The sequence below is a fragment of the Bombina bombina genome, chromosome 1 (genome assembly GCF_027579735.1).
Source record: "Bombina bombina isolate aBomBom1 chromosome 1, aBomBom1.pri, whole genome shotgun sequence".
NCBI lineage: Eukaryota > Metazoa > Chordata > Amphibia > Anura > Bombinatoridae > Bombina > Bombina bombina.
The window spans coordinates 1,265,772,410-1,265,787,614 of NC_069499.1; the positions used below are offsets into that span (position 1 = coordinate 1,265,772,410).

The 15,205-nt window shown below is 37.2% G+C and overlaps 1 protein-coding gene across 1 annotated transcript in view; it reads right to left on the reverse strand.

The window, feature by feature from the left end:
- LOC128648430 (meckelin) overlaps positions 1–15,205 on the reverse strand; it is a gene marked incomplete in the record, with an annotated part of 154,538 nt that overhangs the window by 115,186 nt on the left and 24,147 nt on the right. The window contains 3 exon segments of the mRNA XM_053701093.1: positions 4,365–4,442; positions 6,717–6,816; positions 13,663–13,778. Of these exon segments, the coding sequence (XP_053557068.1) occupies positions 4,365–4,442; positions 6,717–6,816; positions 13,663–13,778 (294 nt within the window).

Consider the following 15,205-nt stretch of genomic DNA (forward strand, 5'->3'; position numbering starts at 1 on the left):
AAATAGGACATGGGTGCATGATGACCGATGTGAAAATTCCAAGTTGAAAAACTGGAATGCGCTCCCTAAAAATAAGAGCTTTTAGCCCCCCGAGAACCCGACACACCTATACATGGGTGGTATCACTGTACCCAGGAGATGCTGCTGAAGACATATGAGGGTGTTATTTGGCAGTAACCCTTAATATTATCAGTAAATGTATTTTGTCAAAAAATCAAATTATTTTTTTTTTCCCCCCAAACTTTGGCATAGATTGGTGGTAAAATGGTTGCATGAAAAAAGTCAAAATACCCCAAGTTTAATACCTTAGGTTGTCTTCTTTTAAAAAAATATATACATTTGAAGGGTTATTCAGGGATTCATGACAGATATTGGTGTTACAATGTAACTATCGCCAATTTTGAAAAAACATGGTTTTGAAATAGCAAAGTGCTACTTGTACTTATTGCCCTATAACTTGCAAAAAAAGCAAAGAACATGTAAACATTGGGTATTTATAAACTCAGGACAAAATTTAGAAACTGTTTAGCATTGGTATTTTATGGTGGTTGTAGATGTGTAAGAGATTTTGGGGCTCAAAGTTAGAAAAAGTGCATTTTTTTTCATTTTTTCCTCATATTTTATATTTTTTTTTATAGTAAATTATAAGATATGATGAAAATAATCATATCTTTAGAAAGTCCATTTAATGGCGAGAAAAACAGTATATAATATGTGTGGGTACAGTAAATAAGTAAGAGGAAAATTACAGTTAAACACAAACATCGCAGAAATGCAAAAATAGCCTTGGTCCCAGATGGTCAACAAATTGAAAAGTGGTCGGGTCACTAAGGGGTTAAACTTAGTTTGATTATATTTTCTGTGTTGTGTGATTATTTTATTAGGTTATAATACTGTTTTAGCAAATATTTTTGTTAATTTAACTTAGTTTAATTATATATTCTATGTTGTGTGATTATTTGATACTGTTTATAATGCTGTTTAGCATTTAAAGTCTTCATTTTAAAGCAATCTCGCATCTCCAGACCGAAAAAGAGAATATTTTGCAAATAAAGTTTTTTATTTTTACAAAATATTCTCTTTTTTGGTCTGGAGATGCGGGATTGCAGAGTGTGTCTACTACTGTTTTGACCTACACCATGGAGGTCCCATTATCCCTGCACACGGACGATAAAACTATACTCCAACAGACAAAAAAGGGCCCGGCTGAAGAAAAGTGTTGGACATCAAAGGGTATGTTTGTAGCCCTTCTGTGATTGTTTTATATACATATGTATTTATGTATTACTATGTGTATATACACATATTAACACAAATATATATCTATATAATTATATATTTAAATTTGCTGCCATTGCTGCACTACTTACCCCCTTTGACGGCATCAGAACAAGGCTTCCATTGGAGCCTATGGAAGTGCACTCTTGTGAGCGCATTGCTTACCAGCAATGCGAATGCGAGCTTGCTTTCTCATTGCTGACAACTTGTAATACCAGCGCACATTAGCGTGCGCTGGTATTACACAGTGGAGCGCAAATATCATTTTCATGAAAGCGATATTTAGTGCTCCACTTGTAATCTGGCACTTTATGTTTCAATACATTTAAATCCAGCAGTGATTTTACAAATTCTGATTATGTTTTGAAAGTTTCTTTGTTACTTTTTGTTTTACCAAAAAACATCAGATATATATTTAAGAATAAATAGAACATATTCTTCTATGTGAAGAACATTGTGATGGGAACTATTCATATTTCATGTTGGGTTAGCGCACTTGAGAAATGCAATCAGGTTTGCTCGACTTGGGTGTTTTTCCATTTTTTGTGCTCCATTGAAGTTAATAAGGGAATACGTTAAAGGGATATGAAACCCAATTTTTTTTCAGATAGAGCATACAATTTAAGCAACTTTCTAATTTACTCCTATTATCAATTTTTTTTATATCTTTAATTTTAAAAAGCAGGAATGTAAGCTTAGGAGCCAGCCGGCTGGGAAGCGTTTGCCGATTAGTAGCTACATTTATCTCCCCATCACCCCATGTCCGCTGCTTTGAAGTTACACTTGACTCCAATCTGTCCTTCAACCCCCACATCCAATTGCTCTCTTCATCCTGCCACAACCACCTACATCCATTTCTGAGCGCTGATACCATTAAGCGACTAATCAACTCACTTGTAACTTCCTACTGTAAAAACCTACTAACTGGCTTACCTCTTCAATCCATCTTAAATGCTTCTGCCAGGCTAATCCACCTTTCCTGCCGCTCTGCTGCCCCTCTCTGTGTGTCCCTTCACTGGCTCCCCCTTCACAGCAGAACTAAAGGCGAAATTCTCACCCTGACTTACAAAGCCCTTACTATTGCTGCTTTGCACTACCTGTCCAAACTAATCAACAAATATACTCCAGTCTGCCCCCTAAGGGACAACAATGACCTACGCTTTGCATCTTCTACCATCACCTCTTCTCATGCTAGACTGCAGGATTTCTCTTGTGCAGCACCAACCCAATGGAATGCACTTCCTTGCGCTGTCCGACTTCCCCCTGATCTGTCCTCCTTTAGACGCTCCCTAAAGACAATCTTGTTCAAGAAAGCCTATCACCCAACTCAGTAACAAATTAATTCCACCTACCTAATAATTGCTTTCATCTAACATTGTACTAACATTCTCACCCTCACAGTCCTCACCTCCTGTTTCTCACCCTTCTACCCCTCTAAATTAAGTTTACACGGGAATAAGGCCGTCAATCCCTCCTGTATTAGTGATAAAGTTTGCCCTGTCTCTTAAAAATATTGTATCATGGTTGTAAATATATCTTTGTACCTATATATGTCGCTTTGGGATTTGTTGGCGCTGTATAAATAAAGTATAATAATAATAATTATGAGATTATCTTAATGTCAGATTGGTGCATCAGGTGCTCATCTGTTTGATCTAATCCTGGGGCATTCTGGAGGCGCTGATCTAGGATCTAAGATAAAAAAAATCTATATTGTAAAGATATATATTCAGTTGCACATCAACCAAATAGCCTAATTGTTTTTATTGATTTGTTGTCCTTTCTCCAAAAGGAGTTTGCTTCTCTCAGCTAGCTTATTTTAATATCTATTTATCACATATTTTAAGTAAGTAACTTACTCTTTAATCACTGTGCATTGATTTTTTTTTAAAGATAAACCCTTTAGTACCCATTCCCCAGTTTTGCACAATGGTTTTGCACATGGTTATATTAATATACTTTTTACCTCTGTGATTAACTCTTATCTAAGCCTCTGCAGACTGCCTCCTTATCTCAGTTCTTTTGACTTGCATTTTAGCCAGTCAGTGCTGACTCAGAAATAACTCAACAGGAGTAAGCACAATCTTATCTATGTGGCAAACATGAGCTAGCATTATCTAACTGTGAAAAACTATCAAAATACACTGAGATAAGAGGCAGCCTTCAACGGCTTAGAAATCAGTTTATGAGCCTACCTAGGTTTAGCTTTCAACAAATAAATACCAAGAGAACAAAGCAAATTTGACAATATAAGTTAATTGGAATGTTGTTTAAAATTGCATGCCCCAACTGAATCATGAAAGTTTAATTTTCACTTGATTGTCCCTTTAAGTTCTACAGTCACATGATTTTTGTCACAATAGTTTTCTACTGAGCATGGTCAAGAAACTGTCTGGAGCTAGTGCAGATGTCTCCTAGGTAAAATGTGTATTAATATAACAGTGATGGCTATGCAATACCGGGGAATAGGTAATAAAGGGATTATCTATCCTTTTAAACAATAAGTAGACTATAATGGTAATTCCCTTAGCTCACTAAAGGCAGTGGCTACACTGAGAATTCCAAAGTGCTCATTTTGCAAGAAAACAAGTATGTTAACTTCTTTCCAATAGAGTGTTACCTAAGCAGGCTCAAGGATGTGCACATGCTCTGAGCACTTTATGCCAGAAATGTTTGTCACAATGTTATGAATATAGTATTTAAGACACATTCACAAGTCTACCTCAGTATGTCTTTATGGAAAGGATCAAAGTTCCTTAACAGAATACAAAGAGAAACATGGAAATTTGATAAAAGATGTAACAGAGGTCATATTTTTTTTTAATTGTACTTTATCTGAATCATGAATGTTTTAAGTCCCTTTAATAATAAACATGAAGATCAAACCCTGTAATATATATGTTCTTGTATTAGGATTACACCTTAGGGTAAAATATTGCACATCACTTTAGATAGATAATTAAAGTTACATATACATATTACAATGCATTAATTTACAAGACTATTTGTGCCATGTGACTATGGATGGTAAATAGTACCAAAATGAATAAGAATCCCAATTTACTTATACCATATATGTGGTATACCTGCAAGGATGCTCCTTTCACATCTTCCCAACCCAAGAAGTTTCCTCGGGCATCGTATTTCGTAATCTTGAATTGCATCTGTTAGAAACAATAATATAATGATTTACTAAAAGAAAATGACAGCAGCAGAGAGCATAAAACACTGTGTAATTAATTACAAAACTGTTGTCTTGGAATAAAATAACATATCAAAAACGTTTCATCTTAACATCTTGTTTGATGCAATAGATTTCAATGGCCAGAATCCTTCACCTTCCTCCCTTATTTTAAGAAGCCAGTCTGGACTTGTTAGTGGAGTAGACAATGCTAACCACCGTTATTATGTTTGCAAATCAAACATTGTTTTGCAAAAACTTATTTTAACACCTTTGCTGAGACCTATTAGGGACAGAAATGTAGCAGCAGTAGGCTTGGGAAGCCTGGAAAATGCACTTCTAATTCTATAACCAGAGCATTAGGTTTCTATGCACTTGGACAAGCACATATAAAACTGTAACAGAGTTTTTTATCGTTTTTAATCCTATTAAAAACAGGGGCACTTTCATTCATCAAAGTTTAGCCGTGTTGTTAAATACCTTTTCTTCTTGCAAAGCCGGAGCTGCGCTTCTCCCGTCCCATCGCTTGTCTTTTCTTACGTCAGCAATGACGAATCTGGCTTCCCCCAATCACGTCTTCCCCCCAGAGCAAACATTGCCTGAGGCCATGTCGTGATTGGAGAAAGCCGGAGTCTTCATTTCGGACCTATAAAGAGATGAGCGACGGGGGGGGGAGGAAGCGCTTGCTCTGGCTTTGCAAGAAGAAAAGGTAAGTATTTTAACAAAACGGCTAAAATGTACACTTTAGATGAATGAAAGTGCCCCTGTTTTTAATAGTATTTTTAAAAAACAGGCACACATTCCTAAAAGTTTACATTCACTTTAAGTTAGTATGCATTCTATATCTTACTTATAACTATTTCACAGATAGTTTTACTTTGGCAAGGCAATAGAACTCATATTGTTATTATTTCTATGTTTGACTGTTTAGTCAGGTTTAATCAAATAGACATATCATTTGGATTTGGGGAAAACTATTTTTTTCTGGTTTACAATGTTTGTGGTAACTAAAGGTGAAGGAGATGGAATATACATTTTTAAAATACTTCACCCCTTATCTAGCAGCCTACGGCCGGGGCCACAGAGGGGACACAGAGATCTACATTCTATACAAATAAATATCTCCTGGGTTGTTATAGATGAACATAGCTACTCACTTGTTTCCCCTAACAGTAAATTCAATATCTTTCTGTCCACTATTGTTTCCCACCTTTAATCGTTCACTAGATGGCAACATTATCATGGCAGAACAAACAGCCATATTAATAAATAATAGTTTACTGTATTATGAATAGCCCCTTATATCTTTTAACTAACTTGCCTCCTATACCTTACTCCCTTACACAGGGTTAACACATCCTAAACCTGAGAACCATTTTCGAAAGGTGCCATGAATACCTTAGAGAATAAATATTTGACTCAGTTTTGTCCTTCAAGTTATGTGCTTTATAACACCTAGAGTACACAGCTTTATTTTTGTTTTATTTACGCATCTTACTGTGAAGCTCTATATTTATCGCATGTTACGCATTTTTTGTTTCTCCTTTATCGTTTAAAATTAACAACCCCTTGTTCAGTGTACCAACCACAACTTAGAGGTCCAAAAGTGGCCTAATCAATCTGTAAGGGGAGAAAAATGAGGACTCATATACTGTTTGTTAACCTTTGTTGTATAGATATGATATGTATACCTGATATGTATCGTTAATAAAAAGAGATATATAAAGTTTACCATACATTTTATTCTATGTAGCTAGTATGACAAAGTAATTGAAAACACATTAAGGGGAAACTAAGATTACAGTACATTGTCCCTTTAAGAACAGAAGTAAACAGAGAAGTGCATGCTCTGTCTGAACCGTGAAAGTTTAATTTTGACTTTCATCTCTTTTTTAACATTGCTCATGTACAACACAAGAGCAGGGCTTGTCAATCATCGCAGCTGAATCAGTATAGGATGATTTTGGTGGCGGAAAGGTTAGGAAGCAGCAGCGGAAATAACTTGCTGTTGTAGGTCGCATGAGTGACCCTGCCCTGCAAGGGCTCCAAAGCTGTAATCACAACCTTTAACTGCAATAACAAAATTGACCTTTTGATTATCATATTATAGCTTTGTATATTACTATAGAAAAACTATTGTTATTTGAGCTATATTTGTAACTTATACCTAATCAGGAAATGATCATGCTTATTAACACACAAACTAAACAGGCTGAAAACAATGTGCAGATAATGGACAGTTTGACGTTGTACTTACCCGAGAGTTCTTCTGGAATGAGATGGTTGTCGGTGCAGTACTTCCCAGCACAACAAGGCTACTGCTACTGCTATAAAATAGCTGGGGTAGGTAGGTTTTTCTGCAAGCAAAAAGTCATTGTGAGTCTGGGGAAATTACTGAATAAATATAGAACTTATTAAGAAGGATACAAACATCTAAAGACACTTATTGCCTTCGGGTCTAAATATAAGATCTTATATGGTCCATAGATTATAATTAAGAGCTCTGGTCATTATAAGTGGGATTTCCTCTATATATTTCTGAGGATTTACGAAGAATCTGCATAGTAAACGCATTTAGATTTAAACACAATAGACTCATGTTTTTCTAGAATACAACTGGTTATTGGCATGAGTGCTGATGTTTCTTTTTTCCTGGTGTACTGTTTATAACTTCTTCTGAAAATTGCACCTGTACTGATGTAGTTTATGGCAACCTAAGAGATTCTCTTGAAGTGGGCGACTTTTTTGAGTGTAATTATGAGCATTATTTTATTATATGCATTTGCCATAAGTATAACTGAGCAAGTAGCTGGCACTGAGCCAGGGAAAAGTACATGCGCATGAGTATTATTTTATTATATGCATTAGCAGTAAGTATAACTGTGCAACTAGCAGGTACTGAGCCTGGGAAATGTACATGCGCATGAGTATTATTTTATTATATGTATTAGCAGTAAGTATAATTGAGCAAGTAACAGTTACTGAGCCAGGGAAATGTACATGCACATGAGTATTATTTTATTATATGCATTAGCCGTAAGTATAACTGAGCAACTAGCAGGTACTGAGCCAGGAAAATGTACATGCGCATGAGTATTATTTTATTATAGGCATTAGCTGTAAGTATAACTGAGCAACTAGCAGGTACTGAGCCAGGGAAAATGTACATGCACATGAGTATTATTTTATTATATGCATTAGCCGTAAGTATAACTGAGCAACTAGCAGGTACTGAGCCAGGGAAATGTACATGCTCATGAGTATTATTTTATTATATGCATTAGCAGTAAGTATAACTGTGCAACTGGCAGGTACTGAGCCTGGGAAACGTACATGCGCACGAGTATTATTTTATTATATGTATTAGCCGTAGGTATAACTGAGCAAGTAGCAGGTACTGAGCTGGGGAAATGTACATGCGCATGAGTTTTATTTCATTATATGCATTAGCCGTAAGTATAACTGAGCAAGTAACAGTTACTGAGCCAGGGAAATGTACATACGCATGAGTATTATTTTATTATATGCATTAGCCGTAAGTATAACTGAGCAAGTAGCAGGTACTGAGCCTGGGAAATGTACATGCGCATGAGTATTATTTTATTATATGCATTTGCCATAACTATAACTGAGCAAGTAGCAGGTACTGAGCCGGGGAAATGTACATGCGCATGAGTATCAATTTATAATATGCATTAGCCGTAAGTATAACTGAGCAAGTAGCAGTTACTGAGCCGGGGAAATGTGCATGCATATGAGCATTATTTTATTATATGCATTAGCCATAAGTATAACTGAGCAAGTAGCAGGTACTGAGCCGGGGAAATGTACATGCGCATGAGTATTATTTTATTATATGCATTTGCCATAAGTATAACTGAGCAAGTAGCAGGCACTGAGCCAGGGAAATGTACATGCGCATGAGTATTATTTTATTATATGCATTAGCAGTAAGTATAACTGAGCAACTAGCAGGTACTGAGCCGGGAAAATGTACATGCGCATAATAATATACCTGTTCTGATGGGTAGTTTATGGAAACCTAAGGGATTCTCTTGAAGTGGGCGACTATTTTTTGAGTGTAATGTCCCTTTTACAGATTATTAAAAGGGGCAAGCGAGCCAATAGTATGCAGGAGCTGTGTTTTTTAGGTTTGGGCTGTCCCACTGAACCAAATCATGGGCTTGTCTGTAGTTTCTTCTTGTGAGGAGGATAAATAATGACAGAAATAGGGCTTGGCTATATACAAAATATAATTTCTAAAGCTACATTAATACATACAAATGCTGGGCAAGTATAGAGTATTAATAATATTGTCCAAAGAGTTCCCACTAATCCAGGATACAATGTGAGCTATTGACTGCAGCCTCTTTGTGTTTAATTTGTAGTTTTTCATTTTGCTGCTTTTTTGCATATAATAAAATAATACTCATGTGCATGGACATTTCCCTGGCTCAGTACCTGCTACTTGCTCAGTTATACTTACGGCTAATGCATATAATAAAATAATACTCATGCGCATGTACATTTCCCTGGCTCAGCACCTGCTAGTTGCTCAGTTATACTTACGGCTAATGCATATAATAAAATAATACTCATGCGCATGTACATATCCCTGGCTTAGTACCTGCTACTTGCTCAGTTATACTTACGGCTAATGCATATATTAAAATAATACTCATGCGCATGTACATTTCCCTGGCTCAGTTATACTTACTGCTAATGCATATAATAAAATAATACTCATGCGCATGTACATTTCCCAGGCTCAGTGCCAGCTACTTGCTCAGTTATACTTACGGCTAATGCATGTAATAAAATAATTCTCAGGCGCATGTACATTTCCCTGGCTCAGTACCTGCTACTTGCTCAGTTATACCTACGGCTAATGCCTATAATAAAATAATACTCATGTGCATGCACATTTCCCCGGCTCAGTAACTGCTACTTGCTCAGTTATACTTACGGCTAATGCATATTATAAATTGATACTCATGCGCATGTACATTTCCCTGGCTTAGTAACTGCTACGTACTCAGTTATACTTACTGCTAATGCATATTATAAAATAATACTCATGCGCATGTACATTTCCCTGGCTCAGTACCTTCTACTTGCTCAGTTATACTTACTGCAAATGCATATAATAAAATAATACTCATGCGCATGTACATTTTCCAGGCTCAGTACCTAATACTTGCTCAGTTATACTTACGTCTAATGCATATAATAAAATAATACTCATGCACTTTTCCCAGGCTCAGTACCTGCTAGTTGCTCAGTTATACTTACGGCTAATGCATATAATAAAATAATACTCATGCGCATGTACATTTCGGTGGCTCAGTACCTGCTAGTTGCTCAGTTAAACTTACTGCTAATGCATATAATAAAATAATACTCATGCGCATGTACTTTTTCCAGGCTCAGTACATGCTAGTTGCTCAGTTATACTTACTGCTAATGCATATAATAAAATAATACTCATGCGCATGTACATTTCCCCGGCTCAGTGCCAGCTACTTGCTCAGTTATACTTACTGCTAATGCATATAATAAAATAATACTCATGCGCATGTACATTTCCCCGGCTCAGTGCCAGCTACTTGCTCAGTTATACTTACGGCTAATGCATATAATAAAATAATACTCATGCGCATGTACATTTCCCCGGCTCAGTGCCAGCTACTTGCTCAGTTATACTTACGGCTAATGCATATAATAAAATAATACTCATGCGCATGTACATTTCCCCGGCTCAGTACCTGCTAGTTGCTCAGTTATACTTACGGCTAATGCATATAATAAAATAATACTCATGCGCATGTACATTTCCCTGGCTCAGTACCTGCTAGTTGCTCAGTTAAACTTACTGCTAATGCATATAATAAAATAATACTCATGCGCATGTACTTTTTCCAGGCTCAGTACATGCTAGTTGCTCAGTTATACTTACTGCTAATGCATATAATAAAATAATACTCATGCGCATGTACATTTCCCTGGCTCAGTGCCAGCTACTTGCTCAGTTATACTTACGGCTAATGCATATAATAAAATAATACTCATGCGCATGTACATTTCCCCGGCTCAGTGCCAGCTACTTGCTCAGTTATACTTACAGCTAATGCATATAATAAAATAATACTCATGCGCATGTACATTTCCCTGGCTCAGTAACTGCTACTTGCTCAGTTATACTTACGGCTAATGCATATAATAAAATAATAGTCATGCGCATGTACATTTCCCTGGCTCAGTTACACTTACGGCTAATGCATATAATAAAATAATACTCATGCGCATGTACATATCCCTGGCTTAGTACCTGCTACTTGCTCAGTTATACTTACGGCTAATGCATATAATAAAATAATACTCATGCGCATTTACATTTCCCTGGCTCAGTAATACTTACTGCTAATGCATATAATAAAATAATACTCATGCGCATGTACATTTCCCAGGCTCAGTACCTGTTACTTGCTCAGTTATACTTACTGCTAATGCATATAATAAAATAATACTCATGCGCATGTACATTTCCCAGGCTCAGTGCCAGCTACTTGCTCAGTTATACTTACGGCTAATGCATGTAATAAAATAATTCTCATGCGCATGTACATTTCCCTGGCTCAGTACCTGCTACTTGCTCAGTTATACCTACGGCTAATGCCTATAATAAAATAATACTCATGCGCATGTACTTTTTCCAGGCTCAGTACATGCTAGTTGCTCAGTTATACTTACTGCTAATGCATATAATAAAATAATACTCATGCGCATGTACTTTTCCCAGGCTCAGTAACTGCTACTTGCTCAGTTATACTTATGGCTAATGCATATAATAAAATAATACTCATGCGCATGCACATTTCCCCGGCTCAGTTACACTTACGGCTAATGCATATAATAAAATAATACTCATGCGCATGTACATATCCCTGGCTTAGTACCTGCTACTTGCTCAGTTATACTTACGGCTAATGCATATAATAAAATAATACTCATGCGCATGTACATATCCCTGGCTTAGTACCTGCTACTTGCTCAGTTATACTTACGGCTAATGCATATAATAAAATAATACTCATGCGCATTTACATTTCCCTGGCTCAGTAATACTTACTGCTAATGCATATAATAAAATAATACTCATGCGCATGTACATTTCCCAGGCTCAGTACCTGTTACTTGCTCAGTTATACTTACTGCTAATGCATATAATAAAATAATACTCATGCGCATTTACATTTCCCAGGCTCAGTGCCAGCTACTTGCTCAGTTATACTTACGGCTAATGCCTATAATAAAATAATACTCATGCGCATGTACTTTTTCCAGGCTCAGTACATGCTAGTTGCTCAGTTATACTTACTGCTAATGCATATAATAAAATAATACTCATGCCCATGTACATTTCCCCGGCTCAGTGCCAGTTACTTGCTCAGTTATACTTACGGCTAATGCATATAATAAAATAATACTCATGCGCATGTACATTTCCCTGGCTCAGTAACTGCTACTTGCTCAGTTATACTTACGGCTAATGCATATAATAAAATAATACTCATGCGCATGTACATTTCCCCGGCTCAGTACCTGCTACTTGCTCAGTTATACCTACGGCTAATGCATATAATAAAATAATACTCATGCGCATGTACATTTCCCTGGCTCAGTACCTGCTAGTTGCTCAGTTATACTTTCTGCTAATGCATATAATAAAATAATACTCATTCGCATGTACATTTCCCAGGCTCAGTACCTGCTAGTTGCTCAGTTAAACTTACTGCTAATGCATATAATAAAATAATACTCATGCGCATGTACTTTTTCCAGGCTCAGTACCTGCTAGTTGCTCAGTTATACTTACTGCTAATGCATATAATAAAATAATACTCATGCGCATGTACTTTTTCCAGGCTCAGTACCTGCTAGTTGCTCAGTTATACTTACTGCTAATGCATAAAATAAAATAATACTCATGGGCATGTACATTTCCCCGGCTCAGTGCCAGCTACTTTCTCAGTTATACTTACAGCTAATGCATATAATAAAATAATACTCATGCGCATGTACATTTCCCCGGCTCAGTGCCAGCTACTTGCTCAGTTATACTTACGGCTAATGCATATAATAAAATAATACTCATGCGCATGTACATTTCCCTGGCTCAGTAACTGCTACTTGCTCAGTTATACCTACGGCTAATGCATATAATAAAATAATACTCATGCACATGCACATTTCCCAGGCTCAGTACCTGCTACTTGCTCAGTTATACTTACGGCTAATGCCTATAATAAAATAATACTCGTGCAAATGTACATTTCCCCGGCTCAGTGCTAGCTACTTGCTCAGTTATACTTACGGCTAATGCATATAATAAAATAATACTCATGCGCATGTACATTTCCTCGGCTCAGTGCCAGCTACTTGCTCAGTTATACTTACAGCTAATGCATATAATAAAATAATACTCATGCGCATGTACATTTCCCCGGCTCAGTACCTGCTACTTGCTCAGTTATACCTACGGCTAATGCCTATAATAAAATAATACTCATGCACATGCACATTTCCCAGGCTCAGTACCTGCTACTTGCTCAGTTATACTTGCGGCTAATGCCTATAATAAAATAATACTCATGCGCATGTACATTTCCCCGGCTCAGTGCCAGCTACTTGCTCAGTTATACTTATGGCTAATGCATATAATAAAATAATACTCATGCGCATGTACATTTCCTCGGCTCAGTGCCAGCTACTTGCTCAGTTATACTTACAGCTAATGCATATAATAAAATAATACTCATGCGCATGTACATTTCCCCGGTTCAGTGCCAGTTACTTGCTCAGTTATACTTACGGCTAATGCATATAATAAAATAATACTCATGCGCATGTACATTTCCCTGGCTCAGTAACTGCTACTTGCTCAGTTATACTTACGGCTAATGCATATAATACAATAATACTCATGCGCATGTACATTTCCCCGGCTCAGTACCTGCTACTTGCTCAGTTATACCTATGGCTAATGCATATAATAAAATACTCATGCGCATGTACATTTCCCTGGCTCAGTACCTGCTAGTTGCTCAGTTATACTTACTGCTAATGCATATAATAAAATAATACTCATGCTCAGTACCTGCTACTTGCTTTAGCAGAAAGGCTGGGTATTAAGGGTAACTCACTTTATTGTTGATGTGTATAAGCTGTCATACTGGTTGTAGGCAATGCTTTCCCAGGAGAAGGCGTTCAGAGTCACCATGTTAGTGAGGAGCTGGCAGGCAGTTATATTGTCGTAATTCTGGGTCAAGGAGGAAAGCAGAGGGACATGAATGTTACTGGGGGATGACAGGTGTACATTTATTGTTCCATAATGACTCTTTCCAGTCATGGGTAGTGTCAGTCTGAATACAAGATATTTTAATAAAGCACTTTTAAATATTTCATAGAAACAGATGATTAGACAGCAATACGGGCACTTCTAATAGAATGTAAAGCATGTTATATAATATACTAATATAGAGATGGTTTTCTTGCCATTAAAATGATTGACCATACTTCTGTAAATACTTTACTTAATCCAACCCACTGCACAGCGGTGATGCCACAAGGCAGTTTGTGAAATTTCTGCCCTTCTAGATCTGTTCCAGTCAACTGTAAGTGCTATTATTGTTATTTTTGCCCAGCCACCCAGTGGTGTAAATGTAAACTCTGGGACCACTGAGTGCTGAAGTGTGACAAGTGTAAAAATCGTCTATTGTCTGCCATCACTCACTACAGAGTTTCAAACTGCCCCTGGAAGCAACATCAGCACAAGAAATGTGCATAAGGAGTTTCATAAAATGTTTTCCATGGCCAAGCAGCTATACAAAAGCCTCATAGTAACATGTGCAATGCCAAGCATCACCTAAAGTGGTGTAACGCATGCAGCCACTGGACTCTGGAAACATTTTTTTAATGCGTGATGAATGAGACTTCACTATCTAGCAGACTGATGGAAGAATCTAGGTGTAGCGGTCTGGTGGATGCCAGGAGAAAACTACCTACCAGAATGCAAAGCACCTTCTGATAAGTGTAGTAGGGATAATGGTCTAGAGCCTTAGTGAAGAGCCATATTAACACAACTAGATACAAAGACATTTTAGACAATTGGGCGATTACAACATTGTGGCAACAGTTTGGGGAAGGCTCTTTCCTGTTCTAGTATGACTGTGCCCCTGTGCACAAAGCAAGTTCCATCAAGACATGGTTTAATGAGTTTATTCTGGAGAAACTCATGGGGCTTACATAGAGCACTGACCTCGACTCCACTGAGCACCTTTTGGATGAATTGGAACAACAATTGCAAGCCAAACCTTTTCATCCAACATCAGTGCCTGACCTCACAAATGCTCTTATGGCTGAATGGACACACATTCCCAAAGACTCACTGCAAAATCTCGTGGAAAGCCTTTCCAGAAGAATGTACAAATCGTGTCTGGTTTAAAAGGCAATTTGTAAAATGATAATAGTCATTTTACTGTTATTCTCACAGGTGAACATTTTGTAAAGCCTCAATCTAATGAAAGGACAAAAGCTTCTCTCCCTTTAACAGGACAATCCATGAGTATGTTGTGTGTCACTCAGGATCATTCTGGGTTAAGAGACAACATGACACTTGGAAGCTGTGGTCATACCCAGGATGCTATCACATCACAGCACTGCAGCAACCCAACAGGCTTTTCCTGA